Source organism: Ctenopharyngodon idella, chromosome 24 (genome assembly GCF_019924925.1).
Source record: "Ctenopharyngodon idella isolate HZGC_01 chromosome 24, HZGC01, whole genome shotgun sequence".
NCBI classification, from domain to species: domain Eukaryota; kingdom Metazoa; phylum Chordata; class Actinopteri; order Cypriniformes; family Xenocyprididae; genus Ctenopharyngodon; species Ctenopharyngodon idella.
The window spans coordinates 11,157,186-11,182,429 of record NC_067243.1 but is presented as its reverse complement, the minus strand read 5'-3'; the positions used below and the strand labels follow the sequence as shown (position 1 = coordinate 11,182,429).

The 25,244-nt window shown below is 36.3% G+C and overlaps 2 protein-coding genes across 3 annotated transcripts; both read right to left on the bottom strand.

Annotated features, from left to right (window-relative positions):
* Positions 1–3,997: 3,997 nt before the first annotated feature.
* ca5a (carbonic anhydrase Va) lies at positions 3,998–13,663 on the bottom strand. 2 transcript variants are annotated; one of them, XM_051885059.1, is made up of 8 exons: positions 13,423–13,629; positions 11,619–13,010; positions 11,175–11,372; positions 10,725–10,843; positions 9,927–10,022; positions 9,767–9,829; positions 9,434–9,592; positions 3,998–6,598 (listed from the first exon to the last, which is right to left on the bottom strand). In XM_051885059.1, the coding sequence occupies exons 2-8, from the start codon at positions 11,659–11,661 to the stop codon at positions 6,446–6,448; spliced, it is 831 nt and encodes a 276-aa protein (XP_051741019.1). In that variant the 5' UTR covers positions 11,662–13,010; positions 13,423–13,629; the 3' UTR covers positions 3,998–6,445. The 2 variants fall into 2 exon arrangements, with proteins under 2 accessions (XP_051741019.1, XP_051741018.1); XM_051885058.1 differs by lacking the exon at positions 11,619–13,010 and having other exon boundaries at positions 13,423–13,663.
* Positions 13,664–13,784: 121 nt separating this feature from the next.
* Positions 13,785–24,756, bottom strand: uba2 (ubiquitin-like modifier activating enzyme 2). Its single transcript, XM_051885054.1, has 17 exons — positions 24,520–24,756; positions 23,561–23,644; positions 23,406–23,476; positions 23,196–23,260; positions 23,008–23,108; positions 22,786–22,907; positions 21,593–21,660; positions 20,890–21,011; positions 20,702–20,801; positions 20,391–20,542; positions 18,962–19,055; positions 18,553–18,665; positions 18,175–18,330; positions 17,969–18,065; positions 16,536–16,641; positions 16,308–16,447; positions 13,785–15,720 (listed from the first exon to the last, which is right to left on the bottom strand). The coding sequence occupies exons 1-17, from the start codon at positions 24,739–24,741 to the stop codon at positions 15,524–15,526; spliced, it is 2,010 nt and encodes a 669-aa protein (XP_051741014.1). The 5' UTR covers positions 24,742–24,756; the 3' UTR covers positions 13,785–15,523.
* Between the last annotated feature and the right edge of the window lie 488 nt (positions 24,757–25,244).

Below are 25,244 nucleotides of genomic sequence, written 5' to 3'. Positions count from 1 at the left end.
ATGGAAGGCGGTCTGGCGGAAGTTAGATATTTTACTTCATAACTTGTTAAATATGGATATTTTTTTTACACAAACACATCAGTTCACTTCAGAAGGCCTTTATTAACCCCCCCAGAGCCGTGTGGCGTACACGTTTATGATGGATGGATGTGGGTGGAGGCACGTTCTTCAGCTTCATACTCATTGATCCCGCTCACTGCCATTATAAAGCTCGGATGCATCAGGATATTTATTAATATAACTCTGATTGTGTTCATCAGAAAGAAGAAAATCATATACACCTAGGATGGTTTGAGGGTAAAGTAAAGCTTTGGGTAATTTTCATTTGTTTTCATGTCGTTCCACACCTGTAAGACCTTCGTTCATCTTCGGAACACAAATTAAGATATTTTTGATGAAATCCAAGAGGTATATGACTCGTCCATAGACAGCAATATAATCATCACTTTCAAGGTCCAGAAAGACATTGTTAAAAAAGTCGACGTGACTACAGTGGTTCAACCTTAATTTTATGAAGCGATGAGAATACTTTTTGTACACAAAAACAAAACAAAAATATCGACTTTATTCAACAATATCTTCTCTTCTGTGTCATTCTCATACGTTGTTTACGTTCGGTACTTCCAGGTTCTACGTCAGAACGCCGACTCATTATTGGCCAGCTCCTGCGTCTCGTCGCTTCATAAAATTAAAGTTGAACCACTGCAGTCAAGTTGACTGTTTTAACAATGTCTTTAGTACCTTTTTGGACCTTGAAAGTGGTGGTTATATTGCTGTCTATGGATGAGTCATATACCTCTCGGATTTCATCATAAAGATCTTAATTTGTGTTCTGAAGATGAACGCAGGTCTTACGGGTGTGGAACGACATGAGGGTGAATAATTAATGACAGAATTTTCATTTTTGAGTGAAATAACCCTTTAAAGAAACTCCTTTTACTGAGTGGTCCAGCAGGTTAAAAAAGTTATAGGCTATATGCTTGATTAGGGCCTTTCATAATTTTTCAATTCCGTTGAATCCCATAAGTATCCCTTGAGATTTTAAGTCACGTCATAACATTTAAATAAATATAATAATTGAATTAGGACTACATGTTTATGACAATCAATATGGTCAATTATTTCTCGTTATATTACAAATATTATTAATTTCGAATAGTATGAAAAACTATACTTTTTGAATGCTATAGAAAGCAAGGAATGCTATTAGAATATTCTAAGAGGCTTATATTAGCTGTTTTTTTTATTATTAATTGTGCAGTATTTTGACTAATTTTTTTTAGTCTTTGCTTAAAGGCTTAGTTCACACAAAAATGAAAATGATCCCATAATCTACTCACTCTCAAGCCATCCTAGGTGTATATGACTTTCTTCTTTCAGTCAAACACAATCAGAGTTCTATTAAAAAATATTCTGGCTCTTCTAGCTTTATAATTGCAGTGAATAACCGATATTTCGAAGGCCAAAAAAGCACATTCATCCATCCATCATAAAAATAATCCAAACGGCTTCAGGAGGTTAATGAAGGCCTTCTGATGTGAAGCAATGCATTTTTGTAACAAAAATATCCATATTTATAACTTTATAGACTATAATCACTTCTGGTAACGTCCGTCCGTGCGTTCACATAAGAGTCGAGTTCTGGCGTACACAGTCAAGAGGAATATTTTGGTTGACGTTTTTAATTTTACACTTTTTAATACACATTTAATTTGGTAAAAGCAAATACAACCCCCCTGCAGTTCCACTATGAACTACTAGGCATTTGTGAACAACTGGTTGGAAAACCCTGCTCTAGATGATTTTTCCCTGTAGCATAATTAGTCTTCAGTGTTTTTCAGTCAAGTTTTTCTATTTAATATATTCAGACTATAATCCATGGCTAGACGTGAATTGCCATTACTTGCCGTTTCAGGTTCAGCCCTTAAATTCTTTAGACTCAAACTCCTTTGATCATAATGTCTGAAGAAACATATGAAAAAATAACAAAAGTTGTCCCTGCTAATTTCCTGTTTTCAGGTAAAGGCCTCCAAAACATCATGTCACATTCCCCATGGGCTTTAAAGATATTGGTTCTCAAATTAAACAAAACAACTTAAATTTCATCCACAAGCTTGTGTGTTTCAAAGAGAATGACTTACATGTCACATGCCTACAAGGTATCAATCTCAGAAGACCTGGAGAGTATTATCTGCAGGGGGGAAGTGTGTTGTACTAATACTTTTGAACTTCATGACCTAGGTTTGCATTTAATTTTAAGGTTATTCATCAAGGCATGTTTTAGAAAAAAATGTGTTGCTGCCACCTGCATTCTCTTTGCATGTGTGCTCACATTTATGTAATCATATTTATGGTGTATGTTTTCTCAGCTTAAAGATAAATGAGACAGCAGGTGACTTCTTATTTGATAAGTTATGTGGTTGCTGCTGTGTTGTGCCCTGATATTTAAGAGTTCAGTTTTCTTTCTCAACGGGAGAGAGGGGCGTGGGCGTCTCAGTTCCCTGGCATCACAAAGGCTGGTTATCATTAAAAGTAGAAAACAATCAGCTCCTCTGTAAACTGAAACTTCAGAGGGCCTGTCAGGTTTTGGCCAAGAATTAATGTACATATCTAATTTGTAACTCTAATAATTTAGGTTCGCATACACAGGGTTCGGTACTAAAATCTCTCTGTGATTATTTGAACACACAATTGATTGGTTTGAAACATTTATTAAAAAAAAAAAAAAAGTCAATCAACAGTAAGTTGATGAACTCTTATGTTTGATCTAAAGAGGAAAACAGCTGGATTGGAGTTCTGAGAAACATCTTTAAGCCATAGGTTCCTGTTTATAGAAAGCAAATAGGACTGAATGGTTTTCTTTTTGTCTAAAAATAACCTGCAAAAACATTGAAGAACAAAACCATAGTAGAGGAAGGAGCCTCATATTAGAAGCTTTCATCTGTGGCTTCTATTCAATTAGCGATGCCTGGTCATCAAACAGATGCAGCTAAAGAGATCTCAGAAGCATTCACCATCACTTGAAATATTGCACAGTTACAGAACTTATTTCCTCATCACAACTATGACAATCTCCAAGGTTATCCAAAAAAGAAGACTTGATCTGCTGCTTTTCAATCGGTTCCCCTCTATAGTTTGTTTTTCCTGTTGAGCACAAAGAGCATGTTTCCAAATTCTCTCACACAATGATGGGAAACCATGTTGTGTTTGGGATACGCAAAAACCCAGTGTCTCGTCCCATTTTTATAACTCATGCAGCCAAGAACAACAAACATGGAACGGAATCTTTTTGAACCAAGTTTGAGACAAAACTCAATCCAGGTTCCCCAGCCTCTACAAACACCCACACCCTGCCCTTCTTCTCTGTCTCGTCTTTTAAGGTGCTGTCTAGCCCCAAACTCGTCTGAAACTTGCTCTCCACTGGTTCAGATTAATTGCCTGAAATCTTCTTAACTCTTAGAGAAAGACAATCGATAGCAGCCATGGTTATGAAATGAGTACAAAGGTGTTTACCTTTGACAACAGTCCTAAAAAAGGTAGGCTACCTGTCAACAAAATGCTTGCATTTTGACACCATCATCTTATAAGTTTTTTTATTTATTTATTTGTTTATGCCTTCATCTTCACAATACAATTCTGCATTTATATTACTATGATTATAAATTCCATTTCATATTGGCTGACGGAGATCGCAGCAGAGGGAACATTTCGGTGACAACAGAATTAACCTAAAAGCTTTATTTCTTTCTTTTTTAAAAATAGTTTTAAAAACTAAAAAAATACACTTTCTTGAGTGGCACTCCATAACCAGCCATTAAAATGTAAATGTAAAATTAAGTTTAGGTAAATTTGGTCATAAAAAAGTATGTAATGTTACTTGAGCACCACTACAATTTCATTTTTGATTAAAGATTTCATACAAGAGTATTGAATGCATTTTAAAATAATTTAAAGGAATCAGAAGTCTGAAACTAACACACAGTCCACCCCTGAAGACTTGGCTCAAGATTTTTTTATTTCATTTTTTACACATAAAATGTTAATATACATGTCAGACAGCATGAACGAGAGGTTATATTGTGTATTTGTTGATGTTCATTTTTGGGTCTGTAGGCACCCCCTCTGCTAAGTCCGCTAAAACACGTACTTTTTAGCGCAGCTGATCCGGACCTAACCAGCACCTGCAACAACTCTTGCTGGGATGGGGCCCCCATAAACCTCCGGCTCCACCCTCTTCCTGCTTAAATCCCCAGGGCACATGCTTGTGTCCACCCAAAAGTAAAACAAAATGAAAATCAACCAAAAATGGGCCAAATACATTTCAAATACAAAATCTCATAAAACTAATAATGAATAATGCAGTTTGTACACAACACAAGAATGAATCATAATAAAGTTTTGCATACATTTGCATCATAAAATATAGGCAGCACAAGTGACAGTTATGTAAATGACTTCAAGTGAAAAGTAAAAGGGCTGTCTATAAAACAAAACTAGTTTTAGTGTTAAACCATGTTTATTAAATTCCCTTAAAAGTGACAAAACGGAGGCAAATCATGGGTGTGTGGGGGGTACAAAACCATGCCAACATGGCCCTCAATACCAACAGCAAAGAGTCAGAATGTCCAAGAACCTTAATCCATAATTCATTCACTGCGTAATTCAAATTCAACAAAAGGTGTCTTCACACACCATTCAATGCTGCTTCAATGAGAAAACATTGTTCCAGGGCCTCCTGATGTGAAAGAATGTTCACTACTATAAGAGTAGCTAAAGACTTGGGCAGGTGGAGGGAAGGGATCCCAGTCTCCCCGTAACCTAAAGTTTGTACAGTGTAAATCCAGTTTTCCAGTCTAGTTAGTATCACTTTGAATTTCAACCATGGACCAAGTAGGGAGAAAACCAGGTGGCCCATTCAAATGAGAGGCCTTTTTAGGGACAGTTTATACAAGAGCATTGTTATTCAACCATCACAAAGAGACCAGCGTCTCTTGGCAATTTTAGCTGCATGTTGAACTTCTGCTGTTTCTGCACCTGCCTGGAACAACTGAACACTGATGTTACTTTTCAACCATCTTCTAAATATTATCATCAATCTAAAAACATTGAAGTACCCAAGGTGTAAATGCACAATTCATTTGCACATATAATACTAGCAGCATAAAAGGTCCTGGATGTTTCTAACAACTTTAGTGTCTCAGTTTCATTTTTATTGCCACTTACAGCATATTTCAGAAAGGAAAACGGAATGCACCAATATTGAAATATAACAATCAGTGGGTCTTACTGTAGATCTCATTTCTACATTGTGCCTGGTTTCATGTACACCTCTAGTGGAGAAATTAAATAGAGCACATATGCTCAAAAATGGAGGTTCCTCTCTGAGAGGTATTTCATGAAATAGTGGAAAGACACATCCAGGTGCTCCCAAATACATTTTACAAGACATTCTGACATAAAGACTAGTTTCTCTGTTATTTTTAAAATCACCAACACTAAATACACGTTCAAGATCCACAGATGAACAATTACGAACGTAATATCATGAGAACAACAAAGACTTGTAGATTTGTACTGGAGGCACGTTTTACCGAAAGGCAAATGTGGCCAACCACTTGTGCAGTTGCAGATTACTGATTACATGAGAGCAATGGAGAACTAATCAATGATTATGTCCAATGCAAAAGGCACTAAGGATGATACTAACCTATTCTGCACATATCAAGAACAGTAATGCATCTTCACTAAACAACTGTGTGCATTAATCTACTCCTTTTCCTTTGAAATTTCTAAATGTCTTGTGTACCTTTTATAAAGACTATATTTCTAGTCTTATTTATACTGCAATGTTATAATGTAGCCTTAACATATTCTCTAGATGTATATTAGACCTACTAAAAAAAAAACTGTATTTAGCATCTAAAAACCAACCTAAAGTGAAAGGCATTGTCAGTATCATGCATAAAATAAATTCCCTCGCAGCAAACAAGGTAAGTGTAGCACTAAACTAAAACTACTGTATACACAAATTAAAAACTTTGCAAGGTCTAATGCCCCAAAACAAGGCATGTGCATTGTCAGTGATCCACAAGAGGGGGCTGTTTGTCCTCAAACATGGACATCCCTTGCCACTACGGTGAGAGGAAATGTTGTGCGTGTTTCATATTGCAATTAGAATTTCTTAAATTCTAGCATTATTTTCATTACTTGTACAAATACAGCGAAATGACGATGAATTGGATGAACCTTTTGACAGGAATAAACTAACTCTTTCAATAACTAAACTATATATTTGCTAATCCCTTTCAATGGAATCTCTGGTGAAAACATTTACAAAATCCAGTTAAGACCATACGGATATCAGCACATCATAAAGAGTGACTGATGAGTCTTTTTGTGCTTCTTTTGAAGGTTAGGATGTGAATTAGGTCATTGAGTTTTGTTGCTACTCCATTGTGGGCGCATCTTGGAGAAAGGGGGAGAAAGACGAACGGACAGTTCGTCCCTTCAAAGCCTGCTGAACGCGGAAGTTGTTGACCATACTTCTTTGCTCCTGCTCTTCTGCCGATGTGAACAGCAAGCTTCGAAACACTGCCAACTGAGAGAAAGAGAGAGAGAAAAAAAAAAAAAGGATTATGAGAGAATATGTAAAAAATAGAAAACACATCCAAATATTGGTATTTAGAATGAGAGAGAGATCATATGTAAAAGACAAATAGGGTGAACAGAGAAAACAGATGTCAGCAGTCAGGCAGAGGAGCTTTTCTGTTCCATTTCCCAGGTTACCATGGAGCAGTGGAAAATGAAGTCGGAATAACAAACACACTCCCAGCAGAGTCAAAACATCCAGTGTGAGAGATCTCAAAGCTTAAATGTATGGTTTTCATGGCCCGTTTGCAGTTTGATATACTGCACAGACTTTCAGAACTAAAAAATCGTATATTTATTGAAACTAAGCTGCAAAAACCCAACTTGCTGTGAACTTCCACAGCTTTCTGACATCAAGAAGCAGAATATATACTATCGTTCCTAAACACCAGAAGAATTAATGACTTGTGTTAAATGTAAACGTTCATCAAACTCTGCACTTTTCCTACACAACCTTTTACAATCTAATGGACAGGCTATGATGATGCATTTCCACAGTTATCAACATCACAAATCTATAATGATTTTCATCATTTAAATTTTTTAAAAATGTTATACTATTAAATGATGCACTATTCTATGACGTTTTTAAGTATAAACAGTGCGAGTAGTGCGTTCACACAGAAAATTCCAAAAAGAAAAATGGCACTTTAAGTACCCGGATGATGCACTAAATTAACGGAATAAACAAAGTGTGGAATGTTGGACACTTCATGCACTCAGCTGTCGCAGCTTTAATTACGATGTGGAGGGGGGGATCAGACTCCGATGTTTAATGACAAAATAAACGTATAAAATTCATACACTACATGGATGAGTACATAGAGCACAAGTGCATAGTGTATAGTGCGTCATTTGGGATGCAACTCTAGTGTAAATAGCATATCGCTAAGAAAATGCTGCTATTGTCACTTAGTGAAAATAGCAATATATTCTATTTACACTTAGTGTAAATAGCATCTATCGCTAAGAAAATATGCTATTTTCACTAAGTGTAAATAGCGGGAAATAGCTGCTGCCTTATTTTATTTATTCTTTTTTTTTTTTTTTACCTCATAATTAAACCCTGCACCTTTTTTTTTTTTACAATCAACTGCAAGCTCACATTCAGATGGACAGAACAAAGTCCACGTGATACATTGCTTTCCTTCTCGATAACCGTTTCACTCCGATGTACGTCACAATACAGAATAACTGATCTGTCGCTAGCAGTGGTGGACGAAGTACACAAATCAAGTACTTGAGTAAAAGTACAGATACATGTTATAAAATATCACTCAAGTGAAAGTATTTAGTGCTCCTTTTCAATTTTACTTGAGTGAAAGTACAAAAGTACTTGATTTTTAATGTACTTAAGTAAAAAAGTACTAACTGATGAATGTTTATTTTGTAATTTTATATAGGCCACTTATATAATTTAATTTTATATTATGTATTTTATATAATCCTATCGCTCAAAATTATTATGTCAAATATACAAATATATAATAATAGGGCTAAATACATAACATTTTAAGAAATTGCTACAGTAGAGGGGAAGATGAACGTGCATGTGTTATTTTAATTTGTGTTAGAGTTGCACGATTCTGGATAAAATGAGAATCAAGATTTTTTTTGTTTCTTTCAAATAGAAATCATGATTCTCCCATGATTCTGAACAGACAACTAAACAAAATTGTGTATAATTATTTACTAGAGGACAAAATATTAATTGCTGCAGTATAAAAATATTTAATTAATTAATTTAAAAAAAAATGGGTTTGAATGAATGATTTAATGACTCACTCAACTACTTCACTTGTTTCATTACTGGATGAATCAATGTTTTTGAACAAATCTTTTGAATGAATCATTCAATGTCAAATACATTTTACGTCACTTTGGCACCTCCAAGTGCCGCAACGATGTAATCGATACAACCGTTATTTGAAGCGGCAAGTTAGCTTTAAAATGTAATTTGATCTGTTTGAATCGAGATCGAGATCTGTAGACGTGGACGTGTCGCATTAAAGCATTTCAGTGGGTTAAAACAGATCGCCCTGTGCAGCAGATTTAGTTCAAAAACAACTGACAGTTGTGACCTAAGTATGATTTTCACTTACAACAATTCATCCTAAAATTCAACATTAGTGGTCTGACTTACTTTTCACCATCAGTCGCGCGCACACTCAGAGGATCCCCCAGTTCTTGGCTAATTTTCAGTCAGACAGTGAAATTCATTCACTGGAGAGTCGCTCTGAACGGATCATTGAATCAGTGATTTGTTGACTCGAGAACAGCTGCAATACGATCAATCCAATTCACGAATGAATTGTTGATGTGATTTGTGAACCGATTTAACAGGATGACTGAAAAGAATCAGTTCGTGCACGAATCGGACACCGCTTTTGCGTCTCTGAGCATGTGACGATTTCTTCATTTTAAAATAAAGAGTAACGATATGTTTTATGAAATGTAGTGGAGTAAAAAGTACGATCTTATGCTTCGGAATGTAGTGAAGTAAAAGTAAAAGTTGCTCAAAATAAAAATACTCAAGTACAGATACTCGAAAAATGTACTTAAGTACAGTAACGAATTAAAAATACTTTGTTACTGTCCACCACTGGTCGCTAGTTACGTTACAGCGAGACTTTACGATCAATTGACCACCTTGTCCGTGTGTGTAATATCCACAAATATTACAAAGAATAATGTAATAATAATAATACAAGGAAATTTATTTAATTAAATTTGCTATGGGGGAAAATATTCCTTCAATTTCCTGTCTCATATCAGCCTCTCTTACCTGATCGTGACTGACTTCAATGTGCTGTTTCATCACAATCCATGTCACCGCCTCAGTAAGAGGAGGAGTGGTCAGAGAACCTGCGTATGTCCAATAGTCATCAATGTTCTCCGGAAGGAGACATGCAGGGTTGAATTTGGTGAACTCTACCACGCTATCCTGGATGACAAAGATTGAGAATATTACATACTGTAAGATTGTAAAAAATGTATGCAATAAGATTAACCCTCATCCCCCTGTTTCCAAAATATCATGGATCTCTGAGGTTCCTAATCTCAGTTTATAACTCACAACAATGCCAATGTGTACAAAACACAATGTTTGATGCCTTACCTTGTGTCTGACTGATGGCAAGGCATCCACCAGTTTCTGAAGACCCTCATGCCTCTTTCCAATCTGTGCAAATACCAAATCAAATTTACTTTTAAAAAAGGGCTACTAAGCATAAAGATCCATGAAAAAGAAGTCTGATAATAATTACACACATCAGTACCTTAAGAAAGACTCCAATAACAGCTAGTCCATTCTCCTCCATAACAGCCTCCTCAAACAAACTGTACTTGTCAGAGTTCCAGTGAACAAGATGGAGCTGTAAAAAACACACACACACACACACACACACACACCCATGATAATATGAACTATAATTAAGAGCACTTTTTCCATAATGCCTTTTCATTTGGTTCAGGTTATGATTACACAATCCTGCAGTTGTACATAGCAGGGTTTTGTGCTTTTGACGTGTCATTGATAGCTTAAGCCAACATCCATACAAACTGACAGCCCTCCATTCATTCTGGCACAGTTAGATTCAACCAAGGAGGAGGGAATGAAAGCACTTTACACAATACAGGATCCATTTACAGGACTGAAATCTGAGCTTTGTTACACATACTCACTTACACAGACAAATCAGTAAAGCTAAAGGAGTGCTGAGAGCCGTAAAGGGGTCACATTCTCACCAGCGCCAACAAAGGCAAACTTGGCTTTTTGGCACAGTAAGGTCACTCACACATACCTCCTTATGTAACTGGCTATCAAAGAGTACAGTACTAATCCTGGGTTAGTGCCACATATTCATTGAGGTAACTATCTTTCAGATTTTACACTAGAAATAGTAGGTTGTTCCTTACGTTAAAGTCTCCACCCTCTATTATAGAGAAGCTCTATGTCGCAAGAGACAAATACTTCCTCATAGTAAAAAATGACATCCAGATGGCTCAAAAAGAGGACTTCGTTCTTCATTGCTATATAAATCCTTAAAACATATTAAAATCTTACGTAAGGGTACCTCAGCAGGGTAAAGGCGGCGGTCTATGGAGTGCTCAGAGCCCCAGGTGTTGTTTTCTCCCCAGTGGAAATGAAATTGACACAGTCTGAACTGATCCTCCAGTGGTCCTCCCTTCAGAGCTGAAATAGATTCATTTCAGGTCACAAAACAGTTCATTTGTTAGTTTCTGCCACAGTTATTACACAATAATACAATTAAAACCACAATTACCAAAATTTTAACCAAGCTCATAGGAAATTCCAACTTGGAAAAAGTTAAGGCAAGCAAAGTCTCCACTACAGTAATATAGTTAATAGTATTACTATTGTAAAACCATAATTCATTAATATGGGATCTACCTACAGAAGATTTTCAGTCATTTTATTCTAATGCAGTTTTTTTGTGGTAACTGTAGAACATACTATGGATACCATAGCAAATTTTGGTATTAAGTCAATGAAGATAACTTACTAGATTTGTCAGTGGTGTCGTCATACTCGACTAGAAAAGAGTAACCATTGTTCCAGATCTGCTGGCAGGTCCTTGGGTCATACTGCACTTTCAGAGGTCTGAGCTGCGGATCAAAGATGCTTTTACGCACCACGATGTCAATAGGAGACTGGCGATCTCCACCGGGAATGGCAAGCGGCTCCTGCCACATCGGATGTACTGTGAAGAGAATGACCGGTCAGGATAAGGAAACCTTAGCACTATCAGAAACGTGCAAAAACAAGCATGATGCTCCAAAATGCTGTCTATGTAGGCAGCACACTAGATTTTTAGACAGTCTAACAATAGCACAAGATGTTTCAGAAAATGTATGTAGCTTTTTTACAACAAATATGACAAACAGCTAAAGAAAACTGCTTTATAAAACATACAGTAAGATAGATAGATAGATAGATAGAAACCTACATTTTATGGCACACAGGGCAGCCTCACACGTTGCGTTACACATTTGTTCTGATTCTAAAATTAAATGCTTAAAATCCCAACAAGAAAAAAAGCAGCAGAAAGAAATCCAACTCAAGCGGCACAAAGAGGAGACGAGCCGTCCTTCTGGAATGTGTTAGAGAAGTAAAAGTCGAGAAGAAAATATGCTTCCTCCTGTGACTCGATGACTCAAAAAAGAAGAAAAAAAAAAAAAACCCCTGACATTCGGAATGTCAGGGAAAAACTGACTGTAACGCTCAACAGGAAGACAGTCAGCAGGATTTTATGCCACCTTTATGAATAGTCTTTGCCTTGGGAACGTTATAGGCTATCCTTGAGCAAACACGAAAGAGTTCCTTTATACAGCAAGAAGGTTTGCTATCGGAGCTCTTCTTGCACAATAACTGCTTAGATTGTGGTCACATGCTCTAAATTCTACAGAAGGAATTAAAGCGACCAGAGAATGTGATCAACAGGCTTTTCATGAGATTAAAATGGCCTTTACTATAATTCCTGACCTGTCAGCCATTTAAGTGGTCTAGTAAAGAGGGATTATAACTGTGCTGACCCATTTTGTGGTAAGCAAACACAGCATGGGTTCTAACTATAACTCTGTTATAAAATATCTTATTTAAGCTCAGTCTTTGATTAAATGTCGATTAAAATGAACATTTGTAATAAACTTGATTTGGGATGTTTACTCTGTAATTTTCATTACCAAAAGCATGGAGCTGCCAGACCACAATAACTGAAAAACACTTTATTGTTCCTTTGTTAATGTTCACTTGATTTTACAACTAGGTTAGTTGTAAGTAACCTTTACTTATTAAACTTTAACTGTTCTTTGCTTTTATGTGGCTTTCAATGTGAGGCTTAAACCGTTAAAATCGGAAAAGACCCGTTTTATGTGTTGATAAACCAATCGGTTTTAGATAAGATAAGGTCTACACAATAGAAATGAAATCTGTAACAGCTACTACTTGCATGGTAAAGATATGAGAACAAACATATACAACAGTTATAGTAATATTCAAGAATATGACATTGTTATACATGATACTTCTTGCGTGCAAACCAATTACAAAAAAATTATGAAATCTAAGTTTATAAATAACTACTCCCACTGAGTTTAGTTTAGCCTAAGTTTACAATCTTGTTACCCACTCACTCTTGTAAAAACGAGTTTCAGGCCCCATGTTATACCCTGTTTAATATTCTTTATTTGTCTACTTACTACAACCTGATAAAACTAATTTTTTAAAAACTCTTACAGGCAAAAAACCTCGTGACTTATATTGCATCTTCAGGGATGTTTTCAATGAAATGTTCTGCAGACATCATAAACATGGCCTATATATCTCTTGTGGGCGGAGCCTGTGGAAAAACAGTGACATGTCAATCATGTAAAGCATGATGTAAAAGGATGGGGTTATTTCATACATCCAAAAATGATAGCACTCAAGGTGTATTTGCCCCACAAAAATGATACACAACGCACTACTGCAGTTGCCCTGACATAATCAATGCAGTGATCATTTACCATCGTGTTTCTTGTAAACATTCCCTATCATTCAAAACCCGGAAGTCATTCAGGAAGGCGTTGTCGCTGATAATAAACATACATTGTGACTCCATAATCATCAACCCAGTCATAAATTACAATACAACATCTGTAATATAACCTAGTGGTGAGAGAATGGGAAATATTGCACAAAAAGACAACGAACCCAAACAATATGGGGTTGGGGGCGATTTACCATAACAAAAACTTAAAAACTGCACTAACCTTGACTCAGGGCTAATCTGCTGGAGCATGCGGACAAGTTGCATGCCCGAGCAGGTATCCATCGCTGTCTTCTGACATGCTTCGCCAGATGTCTGTGGATTTGTCGGCCGAGAGGCGCTACGATCGCTGTCAGTGTCACCATGTTGTGTTCAGTTTACTTTAACAAGCTAAAAATGAATTATGTAGGAACAAAAACTACCTGAAGACTGCCTAAAGACTCGGATTAAAACTTAAAGCTTGATTAATCGTAGATTTCACGTCACGCCATGTAAATAATATAGTCCTTTGGCGTGCGCTCTCGCGCCGAGCTCGTGCCAACAACACTCAACTTCCTCTCGCGCCTTACTGATTGGAGGATGAAGGCAAAAAAAAAAAAAAAAACGGCTGGTTAACAACGCCCACCAAACTACGAATGGGGATCTAGATGTTTCCAATTGTCTCGGTCTTACGAAACTCAAAGAGCTTTTGTTTGTGGTCTAGACAGCAGCGGACGGACAGGTTTAAATATCCCAGCAGAAGGTGGATAAAATGGAGGACTAGGTACAGTTGGGGGTCGGGTGTCCAGCCTTGGTCCAATCAGCTTCATCCTTTGAGGGGCGTTGAGTCTTAATTATATGCAGAGGATGGGCATTCAAGGTTTATTTAGGGTATTTATTTAATAAAATATACACGTTAAAAACTAGGTAATAATGGTGACCATTATATTATAAATACGTAGAACAAATTAATGTTTGTTAGCCTGCATATAATTTGCATTAGCTACTAAAATTATTTACATCACTCAACTGAAAGCAATAAAGGTCTTAAATTGCAACTTGTTACGAGTTTGAAATGTCAAAAGTTATGGTTATGTTAATGGGTTTAATGAAATAAAAATGGCTTTCTGTACCCTTTTAAAGTGCACTATTTGTGGGGTCAGCCATTAGTAGTGTTCGAAATCATAGGGGACATTATCAAGTGCACTTATTCTATCCCATAATGCACCTCAATAACTAGTGTACAGCCGATGCACTCAACGGCCAGGTCGATTGAAAATGAATTCCCTCGTTTTTTTCCGTTTACCAAATCAACATTTCTAAATTATTGCTCCATTGTATTCGATATTTGTCATGTAAAATATTTTTTTTTTTCTGCAAAAACTATTTTCTTACATCACGCAGGAAAGAAATAGGTATCTAGACCAATTACAAAAAAAAATAAAAATAAATAAATATTGACCATCGCCCACGAAATGTGCCACTGAAAACGTAAAACTTGCATTTTACTTGAGTTGCCAAATAGGGGAAGGGTAATCATGTCAGGTAGCATCTTAGATGAACCCTACTGACGACATCTACCACGTGAACTGTGGACTCTGACATCTACGTGAGTAATAAACGAAAACAAATTGTTCTTACGTCAAACATTGTAATGTAAACAACGCGCAATTAGGACATTGTACCCTCTCAAGAACACGCTTTTATGGGAAATAAAGGTTAAATGAGATGATGTCCTTTATTCAGCTCCTCAGTTTGGTCAGTAAATGAGGCATGGGCTCATTTATACTTCTAAAAGCTAATATATAAGAATAAAACACAATGGTATAAATAGTTGTCTGAATGTATTTTCTTTTTTTTTTTTAAAAAGTCACAATATTTTTTTTTTTTATCGTGGTGCTAAAGCAATGCAACAGAAGATAGACAAGCCATCATACAGTAATAGTGTTACTGTACAATGATTTGGTTACTTTGAAATATTACTGAGGTTGGCAACAAAAACAAAACCTGTAATAAATATGGAATATGGTTTTCAAGATGAAAAAATGCATTCAAATACCGTGAGCACTTCTCTAAAACACGGCAAAATACCAGGTCACACATATTGTAAAAAATACAAAGTTGAAAAGCATTTTATCCATCTGAGGAAAACCTAACCGAGTGCAGTTCATAACTCAGCCGTTTTCTGTTCCCAAAAAAACAAAGGACAGAAGGAAAAGACGACATCCATTGAGCTTGAACCATATTGTACAGATATATTTACATGTTTGGTAAGAGAAACCGTACAAAAATTCAACGTGAGGAAAGTCCTCTTTCGTGGAGCATGAGAAATCTTGTCAAAAATGCTAGTCTAGAGCGATGATGTCTTCATCATCATCGGCCGGCTGCTGGTCGAGGCGTTTGCGCTTAGACGCAGCGTCGTCTGTTTCAGCGTCGTGATGCTTCCTCTTGCGGTTACTAGGCTCCGGGGAAGCTTCCATGGCGCTGGAGGACGGTTCTTCGTCTGAGTCTACGATAAGGATGTCATCATCCTCTGCAGCTGCTGCAAACACAAAAAAAGTGCATTACTCATAAACAGCAATGATGAAACTGCCTGTGAAACACAGTAGGAGATGCTTAGCAGAATGTCCAAGCTGTTTGTTTCCAAACTATGAAACTGATTTTTTTTATAATGCAAAACTCCAAAATGACAACAGCAAGTATGAGTACTGTGTGCTATATTCAGTGTTGCCAAGTCTGAGGTTTTCCCATGGAATTGGGCTATTTTAACATTGTTTTTCCATGTCCGCGGTTTGAGGCGACCCCAAATAACCCCTGGAATGCAAATTTTAGCAGGGGAACCCCGCTAAAAAAACGCAGAGTTTACCCCCTGGAACGTAATTTTTACCAGGGGAACCCCCTGAAATGAGACTGGGCTAGTTTTGAGTAGCAATTGGGTGAGTTTTGTTCTGAAAACCTGGCAACCCTGGCTTTATTACAAGTTTTTTTTTTTTTTGGAGAAATTTGATATTTTTGCATGAGGAATAATTGGAAATGCAGGTTTGGAATATTTTTCATTTTTAAGTTAACTATTCCTTTTAAAAGCAGATGTTTTGCCAAAGGTTTGCAGAAAATCAATGTTGTTCTTACCTTTAGATGAGGTAGAAGGCTGGGCAGAATCTTTGTTACCGTTGGCAATGTTTTTCCCTTCTTCTGGGGCACTCGGAGTTGGCGCCTTATCCGGGGCGTCACCCACTACTTCAAACTCAACATCCTTTTCCAATTCCTCACTACAAAAAAAAAAAAAAAAAAAAAAAAAAATGTTAATGTTCAAGAAAGAGCAAAGAAGTATCCTCTTAGCTAAATGAATACACCAACCTGTGAATTACATTGACCAGAAGAGTGTAATCCTGTAGGAAGTCATCTGCTTGAAGACGGCTCCCATTCCGAATCCCAAAGTCGGACAAAAACTTGTTATTGTTTGCTATAGAGAAACAGAGGGACCAAAACATTAAAGGGTCATTCAGTGTCAAATCAACCAAACTTCAGAAACTTCCCTGGCTCAAATTTTTGATTGTTAATATTTTTTCTGTAGAAAGACGAGTATTATTATTGATGAAAGCCAAAATATTAAAATGTCACAGATGTATATTTACTGAGTAATCCGCTATTTTGTAGAGGGGGGTCAAAATGACATTTAACCTGAGACATGGAGCCAATTTACAGGGGTGTAAAAATGACTTTAGAAAGATGGCAGCATCATTATTTTATTTTTACACAGAGATTGGTAGGTCTATTAGTAAAATCTGTTGACTTTAGCTATCTTTCTTTCATTATGTCCCAACAGTGACCGTTCAAAAATGGCAAAAAGCACTTTTTGTGTTTTTTGCCTCAAGTTTGCATGCCTGTAACTCAAGAAGTATCTTAATATCCTCTTAGATTCTGGTTCTTAAACTTTCCTTTTGCTATCTTCATTGATTTTAAAAGCCCTTGATGGTTCAATCCCAGAAATATTGAGATCTAAATGCAGCTCCATGAGTAAACTGGCAAATTGTACACATTTTCAGTGGTCAAAAACCAAATGTAGGTCACTTTGCATACAGCTGATACTTTTTTCCTTTTAAAGAGGAATATCTGAAGAGCAAATAATGTTGAAACTAGAAATGTAATGTTTTTCTATCAACTCAATTGCATAGAATATAGCTGTCTGAGTGCCATAAATATCCCTTTCCAAAGTAACTGTAACTCTAAAAATATTCAAGATATCTTAATTTCCTTCTAGATTCTCATTATTAATAAACTTTTTTTGGAATCTTAAATTTTCAAAGTCCTGTATAGTTCAGTCCCACAGATATGGGGATCTCAAAGCAGCTCCATGTTCAAATTGTTGAATTTTACCTATTTTCAGTGATCAAAAACCAAATGTTGTTCACTTTGCACATAGCTGATTACTTGTTGCATTTAAAGAGGAATGTCTGAAGAATAAATAATATTTAAACTAGAAATGTATCTTGTTTCCCTCTAATCAAAAGAAGTGCATAAAACAACTCTGAGTACCAAAAATCCACTGAAAATAGTTGAGGCACATTAACTTGCATGTATTTATAAGAATCTGTATTTGAATCAGTTTCAGGGATATTTGGAAGATGGGATTTTGTTCATTTAAACAGCTTCTGAAGCTACCAAGAGTTCAAATACGCAGTACCGTAACTACATGTTAGTTGAGTTGACACGGGATGACCCTAAAGCAAAGCTCAGAGTTTTGTTATAGTAGAGAATAGATGCCCTCTAGCGGCAGAAATAATTCACACCTTCAGTCTCTCCTTCCTCCGAGGAGATGAGGATTGTTCCCTTTCCATCCTCAATTTGCACATCTGGTGCCACCATGCCAAACTTCTCCTTCAGTATCTGAAAAGCCCCACCGTAAATATAAATGAGAACTTTCATGAGCTCTCATGGAGGTCACACAAAGAACAACGCCTAAAACAAAGCTTGTGGATGGAAACATTTGTGGTACCTTATCCTGAAGAGCTTGCACAATGGTTTTGTGCACATTAAGTTTTACTGTGACCTCAGGTCTGCTAGCACACACGTAACAGTTGGGATTAGGAGGGTCTAGCGCACACGGTACGAGAAGCTTCTTCCTGGGGTTCGGCTGCTTGTTCAGAAAGATCTAAAGATAAACATAGTACTAAGACCACAACTCACAACTGTACCACTTGACAAAACTTTCAAAACAGGAAAAGGTCAAAAAGTTCTTCACAACTGAGATGTAATGAACATAAAAAAAGCGAGAAAAAGAAACGCAAAGATGTGTTAGATAACACAGGATGTGATGCAGTTCGGTTGTTACATTTACGATTATAATCTTTAAAATAAACAACCGCAAGCTCACCGTGCGACACTGTTCGAAGTCTGAGTTGAGAATTTTGAGCCCCTCCAGAACAATGAGACCCGCAATGACTGCATTAGTGGTGGCTATTGCTGGAATTATGTTCCCTGCCATGGCTAAAAGAGAAGACAACATGGTTTAAAGCCACTATAAATTCTGAACTAATTTTTTAGCCACAGCCAAAGAGTCTGGGTCTCTTGAGCCGTAAGGGCATAGCTCTTGGTAAAAAAAAAAAAAGCATTGCTGCAACTTTAAGCCAAAAAAGGACAACTTAAAAAAAAAAAAAAAAAAAAAAGTGTTGTCTCACTAAGTTTTACACAACAAATATTGTTTTTAAACACCAACTAAAAATAATTTCAAATAATTAAATTCCAGACAATCACAGTGGCAGTGCAGCCTTCCAAACACTTACATTTGACATCAAAGCGGCTTTTCATGTTCATGCTGAAGACGTTCATGCGCAAGTTTGCAGCTGCTGTTACGAAGTCCATGGCTGGAGGATCATCCTGAAAATAGCACCACAAATGTAAGTTCACACTGAACAATCTTTAATAATTAGAAAACTAAATTCCTTTTATTTTGATTAGAGAAATAGAAATTGACAGATAGCCAATAAGTATTTTTAATATAATTAAGCACTTTTGTCTGTTTAAAAAAAAATATCAGCATCATTACTCCAGTTTTCAGTGTCACATGATCCTTAAGAAATCATTCTAATATGCTATTTTTGCTGGTCTAGAAACATTTATTATCAATGTTGAAATCAGTTGTGCTGGTTAATATTTTTGTGAAAACCATAACCATTTTGAATTCATTATGCTGGATGCTCACATTGGCTTGGCCGTTGAGTGTTGTACACTGGTTATTGAGGTGAATTATGGTATTGAATGAGTACACTCAATAATGTCTAGAGTTGGGTATCATTTGAATTTTAACAATTATGCTCATCGATTTCGATTCTTATTGATTCCAATAAGGTAAAAAACAAAAACAAAAAAACTTGGACATCATTCACATTTATTCTAAGTCTTATTGCAAAACATTTCATTGTAGCTGAATACCATGAACAAAAATCAACAGGCTTAAGAACACTTACACAAGGAACTTTTGCCTATGGTTTAAAAATACCATAGCAAAAACAACTAGCCTAGCTAATATAAATTTCAAGCATTATTAAAGACAAGTAAACAGTTATTAACTAACACTACACTTATATATATATATATATATATATATATATATATATATATTTTATAGTTACAAAAGCTATTCAGTCAAGAACAACAAGAGTATTTTCTGTCTTTTGTTGTTTGATTAACGTTATTATAGAGACACCATCAGGAATATTAGGCTGCTGTCACTTTAAGAGCTGCACGGATCCAATGTGCGGTTACATATTTTGGTTTCTTTGTCAATCATTTATGTTCTCTTAAGACATAACCGACTGTGTTCACGAGGATATTTTGAGTATAGCGCACTATTCAGTATGAGAGGCGGCTTTCTGTGCCCACGTTTTTTGGTTTAAAATCACGTATTTTATAACCGATTCCTGACCTTAATTTTCCGATTCCAAAATCGATTTTCGATTCCCAACCCTAATAATGTCCACTATGGTTTCGGTCACTACTATAAATGGCTATCCCCAAAAATAGTACTATTTAAGGGTATAGAGCGCATTTTATATATATATATATATATATATATATATAAAAATGCGCTCTATACCATATATATATATATATATATATATATATATATTTTTTTTTTTTCTTTTCATTGAACCCATTGACATTCCCAATCACAAACTTTTGGACAATTCAAACCATTTTGTGGAAACTCACCTTGTCCCAGACTAACTCCGCACCCTCACCCTTCTCTGTCAGCTGAGATCGGAGAGTTTCTACACTGCGTTGAAAGAGTTGAGCGTAACCCTGAACACCCAACACCTGCTGGTCCTTCAGACCTGTGCCACAGGCCTCCTCCTGAGAACAAGCTTTTACACACACCATACAGCCTCATTAAACATGTCTTTGAAATACAATTACTAGATTTTTTAAATATATATATATATATATATATATATATATATATATATATATATATATATATATATATATATATAACTAGACATGACTAGAGTCAACAGACTCACCAAGCTGCTGGATTTCTGTCCAGTCTAGAGGTAATGGGGCTTTCCTCTTTTTCCACAATTTATCCATGGTCAACAGATACATGATGTCATCTTTAAAAAGCTGAAAGGAAACACAATATCACTTTTAGACCACTTCTAAAAGAACAGACTGGGTAATGATGTAAGGTCAGGTTTGTAAGAGCTTGCACCTTGTTGAAGAGTTTGACGGGATCGTAGCCTGTTGAGCGAGCCCACTCTTTAGTGGACACCCGCTTGATGTCTCCATCCTGATCTGAGGCTGTAGCTCGGGCTGCTGCATCTGCAGGGTTCCCTGTGGTTGATAAGCAACGCACAAACATCTTATCAGATGGTTCCAATAAAAACCACAGCATGTTTAACAATTAGTTAAAGGGACAGTTCACCCAAAAATGAAATTTCTGTCATCATTTAGAACAACTTGAGAGTGAGTAAATCTGTGTGAATTTTTTTTTTTCTTCTGCTGAACACAAAAGAAGATATTTTGTAGAATATGGGTCACCAAAAAGTTGATGAAAAGTTTCCATAGAATGGAAAAAAAATACTATGGAAGTCAATGGGGTCCGTCAACTGTTTGGTTACTGACATTCTTCAAAATATCTTCTTTTGTCTTCAGCAGAAGAAAGAAATTCACACAGGCTTAGAACAACTTGAGGGTTAGCAACTGATGACAATTTTCATTTTTGGGTGAACTATCCCTTTAACTTGCAGTACATACTTAACAGAACAAGTCTCCATGCATAAATATAAAGGTAGTTTCTGGCTTTGATACACCAAATTGTACATTTATTTTTCATTCAAGTACATTTAAGCACCCTACCACAGAAATGTTCACCATTGTAGTAGTAAATAAGTTGTAAATGTGCGGCTACTCACAGGCAGCCTCAGGGTCAGCCGTGTCGGGCGATACCTCCTGATCCGCATCCTCTTCACCAAAAAGCTGACTATGAAGGCAATTCAATATAACATGTAAGCTTAGGGCAATTAAATTAGCCCTCAAAACCAAGCTAATTCGCCCAGAACAGGCCTGTATTCATACAGCACTTAATTTAATGAAACTATCATCAGCTACACAGAAACTCAAAGGTTTTCCACCACAACCTGCCAAAATAAACGTCTGATTTAACTTGAAGAAATGATGGCAGAAATATATTAATATTGTACAACAAAGTACTTCTCAAAGTATTCATTATTAGAGCCATAAACAATAAGAATTTTGTAATATTTTGCCTTTTTTAAAAAAGTGATTATGTTTTTAGATAAATACATATTTTGTGTTATTTATATTGCATCACGTGACTCCGAATAGTTTTTTACACATTACGTCTGCGTAACAATTATGAAGAAGAATAAGGAAGGAAGGGTTGGTGCTAGACAGTCTTTTGACCATGGAAAAGGCTAGAATTCATGTTTTTGTAACGTTAATAAGTGTGAAGTAGTTTTGAGTTTGATTTCTCCTATAATTTAACAAGACAAAGAAAAAGTACAGCTTTACAAGACAAGTTATGGAAATCAAATCCTTTGCGCAAGACCCTTGTGGAAATGAAGAATGGAAAATGGCTCAGATCGGCACTACATTAATATGAATAAAGTTTATTAAAACATTAAAGAACGTAACAATATTTCATCCATATTTTAATGTAATCTGTAAACGTCTGTTGTGCAACACTGTTTACCAAAAAAAAAAAGAATTTAATTTGATTACAATTTAAAAGATTTATTTGTTAAAGTGTTACACATTCATATGATTTCCACCATTTTTGATAATAATGTGTATTAAATTATAAAACAAAGAATCTAGAAAAGAAAGAATTTCTGAAAAAAAAAATAAATAAATAATAAAATGTTAATAACTATAAAATTATTTTAAAGTAAAAAAACTAAACTATGAAGTCAGTTGATTAGAAATCTTTTAATTATTAAAACTTAATCCGTTAAATTTTAAATGCAAAAACATGGAATTTAGGGAAAAAAATTAAAACTGATTTCAGGGCCCTAGACTAGAAACAACATCAGTTTAGTCGACATCTTTAGATGAGACAGGACAAATGTTATTGTAGTGAACTTACTTGAAGAGATATTTGGCCCACACAATGCAGTGAATGGGTTCAGAGGGCGTGTTGCGAATGGTGCACCCTGGGAAGGTTTTCTGTGTAGGTTTAGGCTGGCACTCGTAGCATTCTGTCTGACCCTGCATTTTGGAAATTGACGTGAATGCCAAGAGCATGACATTGAAATAATTAATATCAAAATGTGTCAAAAAAAAAGTTGATTTAATAGAAGATCCTTGCCTTCTTGATAACTGTGACTTGTCCCAGATAGCCAGCCGTGCCGCTCTCAATGAGGGGAATGTCGGCAGCCAAACACATTCTGTTGACGTGATTCCTGGCCGCTGCATGGACAACAGAAAAGACACATTTTAGATGGAATTAAGCTAGAGTTCATTCACTTATGCCAAGATCCGCTGAATAAACCATACCTCTGTTGTCCAAAGCGTTCATGACAAGCTGGAAATTCCTGAAGAACTCCACATTGTAATCTGGGCTGCAAGGAGCAAAGACAACAACACTGGAGATCAAACTTTTTGGCCAAAGAATTAGTGTTTGATATAGTAACCACAGTCGCTTGAAACACAATGAAATCTTCATACGAAAAGCCTTCATCTTGGCAAAAACGTAACTGGACTCACTTCATGATGCTGTCATGGTAGGCAGTGATGTTCGCAGACGGGCAAAACCGAAGCACGCTCTCCTTGGCAACCTGAAACACACCAAGTCCTCAATGTCTGATGGATATTTCTAAATCACACATGAGTTGAAGTTGAGTTCAGTTTTTTCCATTTACCTGAGCTTTGGACTTCCCAACGTGTTTCTTCTGAAACAGGAACTGTCTGTTGAGGTTGCTGACATCAATGGTGTCCAGGTCAATCTGCAAATGAGGATTATTAAAGAACCAAAACAGCACAAATTGATAGCGAAAACCCTGATAAAACCATTAAACCACCAAGCATTTTAAAGACACCCTAAAAGTTCTACTGTAACACTCCCTTATTAAAATGACGGACAACTACATAAATAACTAAAACACTGATATCATCCTCCTTTCAGGAAAGAAATGCTTCAAGTTCATATATGTGTCTCTATTTTATCACTTTATGCTTGTTAACTTTGTCAGTAGGAAACTTTCTTAAATAGTCAACCCTGTTACCATGACTTTGTACAGTAAACAACTGATTATTGAAAACTGAATGTTTGTAGAAACACCTGCATTTAATTATCCTTTTAATAAACACCTTGTATAGTTTTATAACCTTGTGTACAAGATGAACAATTGCTAAATAAACTACAAAAAATAAATAAATCAATCCTGCTACTATTACTTAGTAACGTTAAAGGCTGTATATCATAACATACGCTACATTTAGAGATGGCAAATAGCTGTTTATTAACACTAAAACATTCTTTGCCTGATATCACGCAGAAATATATTATAAAAAATAAAAAAACCACACATTTGAGGAATTACTGGTGAAAATAACTACGGTAATTTAGCGTAAAGTGTGGTCAATGTTTTCAAGGGACGTTGTACGTCACAGAGCATGGCGCGAAAGAAAAAAATCTGTTCTCAATGTTTACGATGAGACGAACAGCATTACGCCATTAAAACGCTAAATGCAACGTGTAATGCACAGGTATATACAGTGTATGGCTCTCATTTTCATTGCAAATTATTATAAATGAGAGTCGGTGATAATGGGGCCTGATTCATGCAGCACAAAGAGAGTCCGCCTTCCTCCCACTTACCACTTCAATATTCTTAAAGCCGGTGAGCACCAAGTTTTTAAGCAGCTCGCAACCGATGCCTCCCGCTCCGACCACCAATACCCGGCAGGAGGAGAGGGAGTCAGCGAGCTCTTTGCGGAGAGGTCCCACCAGTTGTGCCATTGTCGGCTCGGCGTTTCGGCGGCGCGGACAGGCAGGAGTTTGATAGTGCGGGGAGGGAAGAGACGCGCGGTAAGAGCGCATGCGCAGAGGTTACAGCGCGCTGCAAAAAAGCGCAGGAGGTTTTACTGACGACCTCTGCTGGTGGGGCTGAGCTGCACTGAATTTCTTGTTGAGTAGAGACTAGACTAGATAAAGGCGAAAAACAAACAAACAATACATAAATAAATACAAAGGTACATGAGATATTTACATAATTGAATGATTATTAAGTAATTAAATTGCTAAAACACATTACTTGAAACCATCACCCACTTTCTCAAAACCTTAAACAAAAAACCAAACTACATTCAGAGAACATCTGACTCTTCTGACCTCAAACCGTTTTATCTGTGCTCAAAATCAAATAATGCTTTCAGATCATACACGGCCAGTCAAAATATAAACACTACAGATCACTCATTAGACATTAGACATCCAAAGCATGCAGTTACAGAGAAAAAAAAAAGTATATTGTAACACAGTAAACAAATTTTGCAATTACGTTAAAAAAAAAAAAAGAGTAGCGGCTAGTAATCGCAACCTAC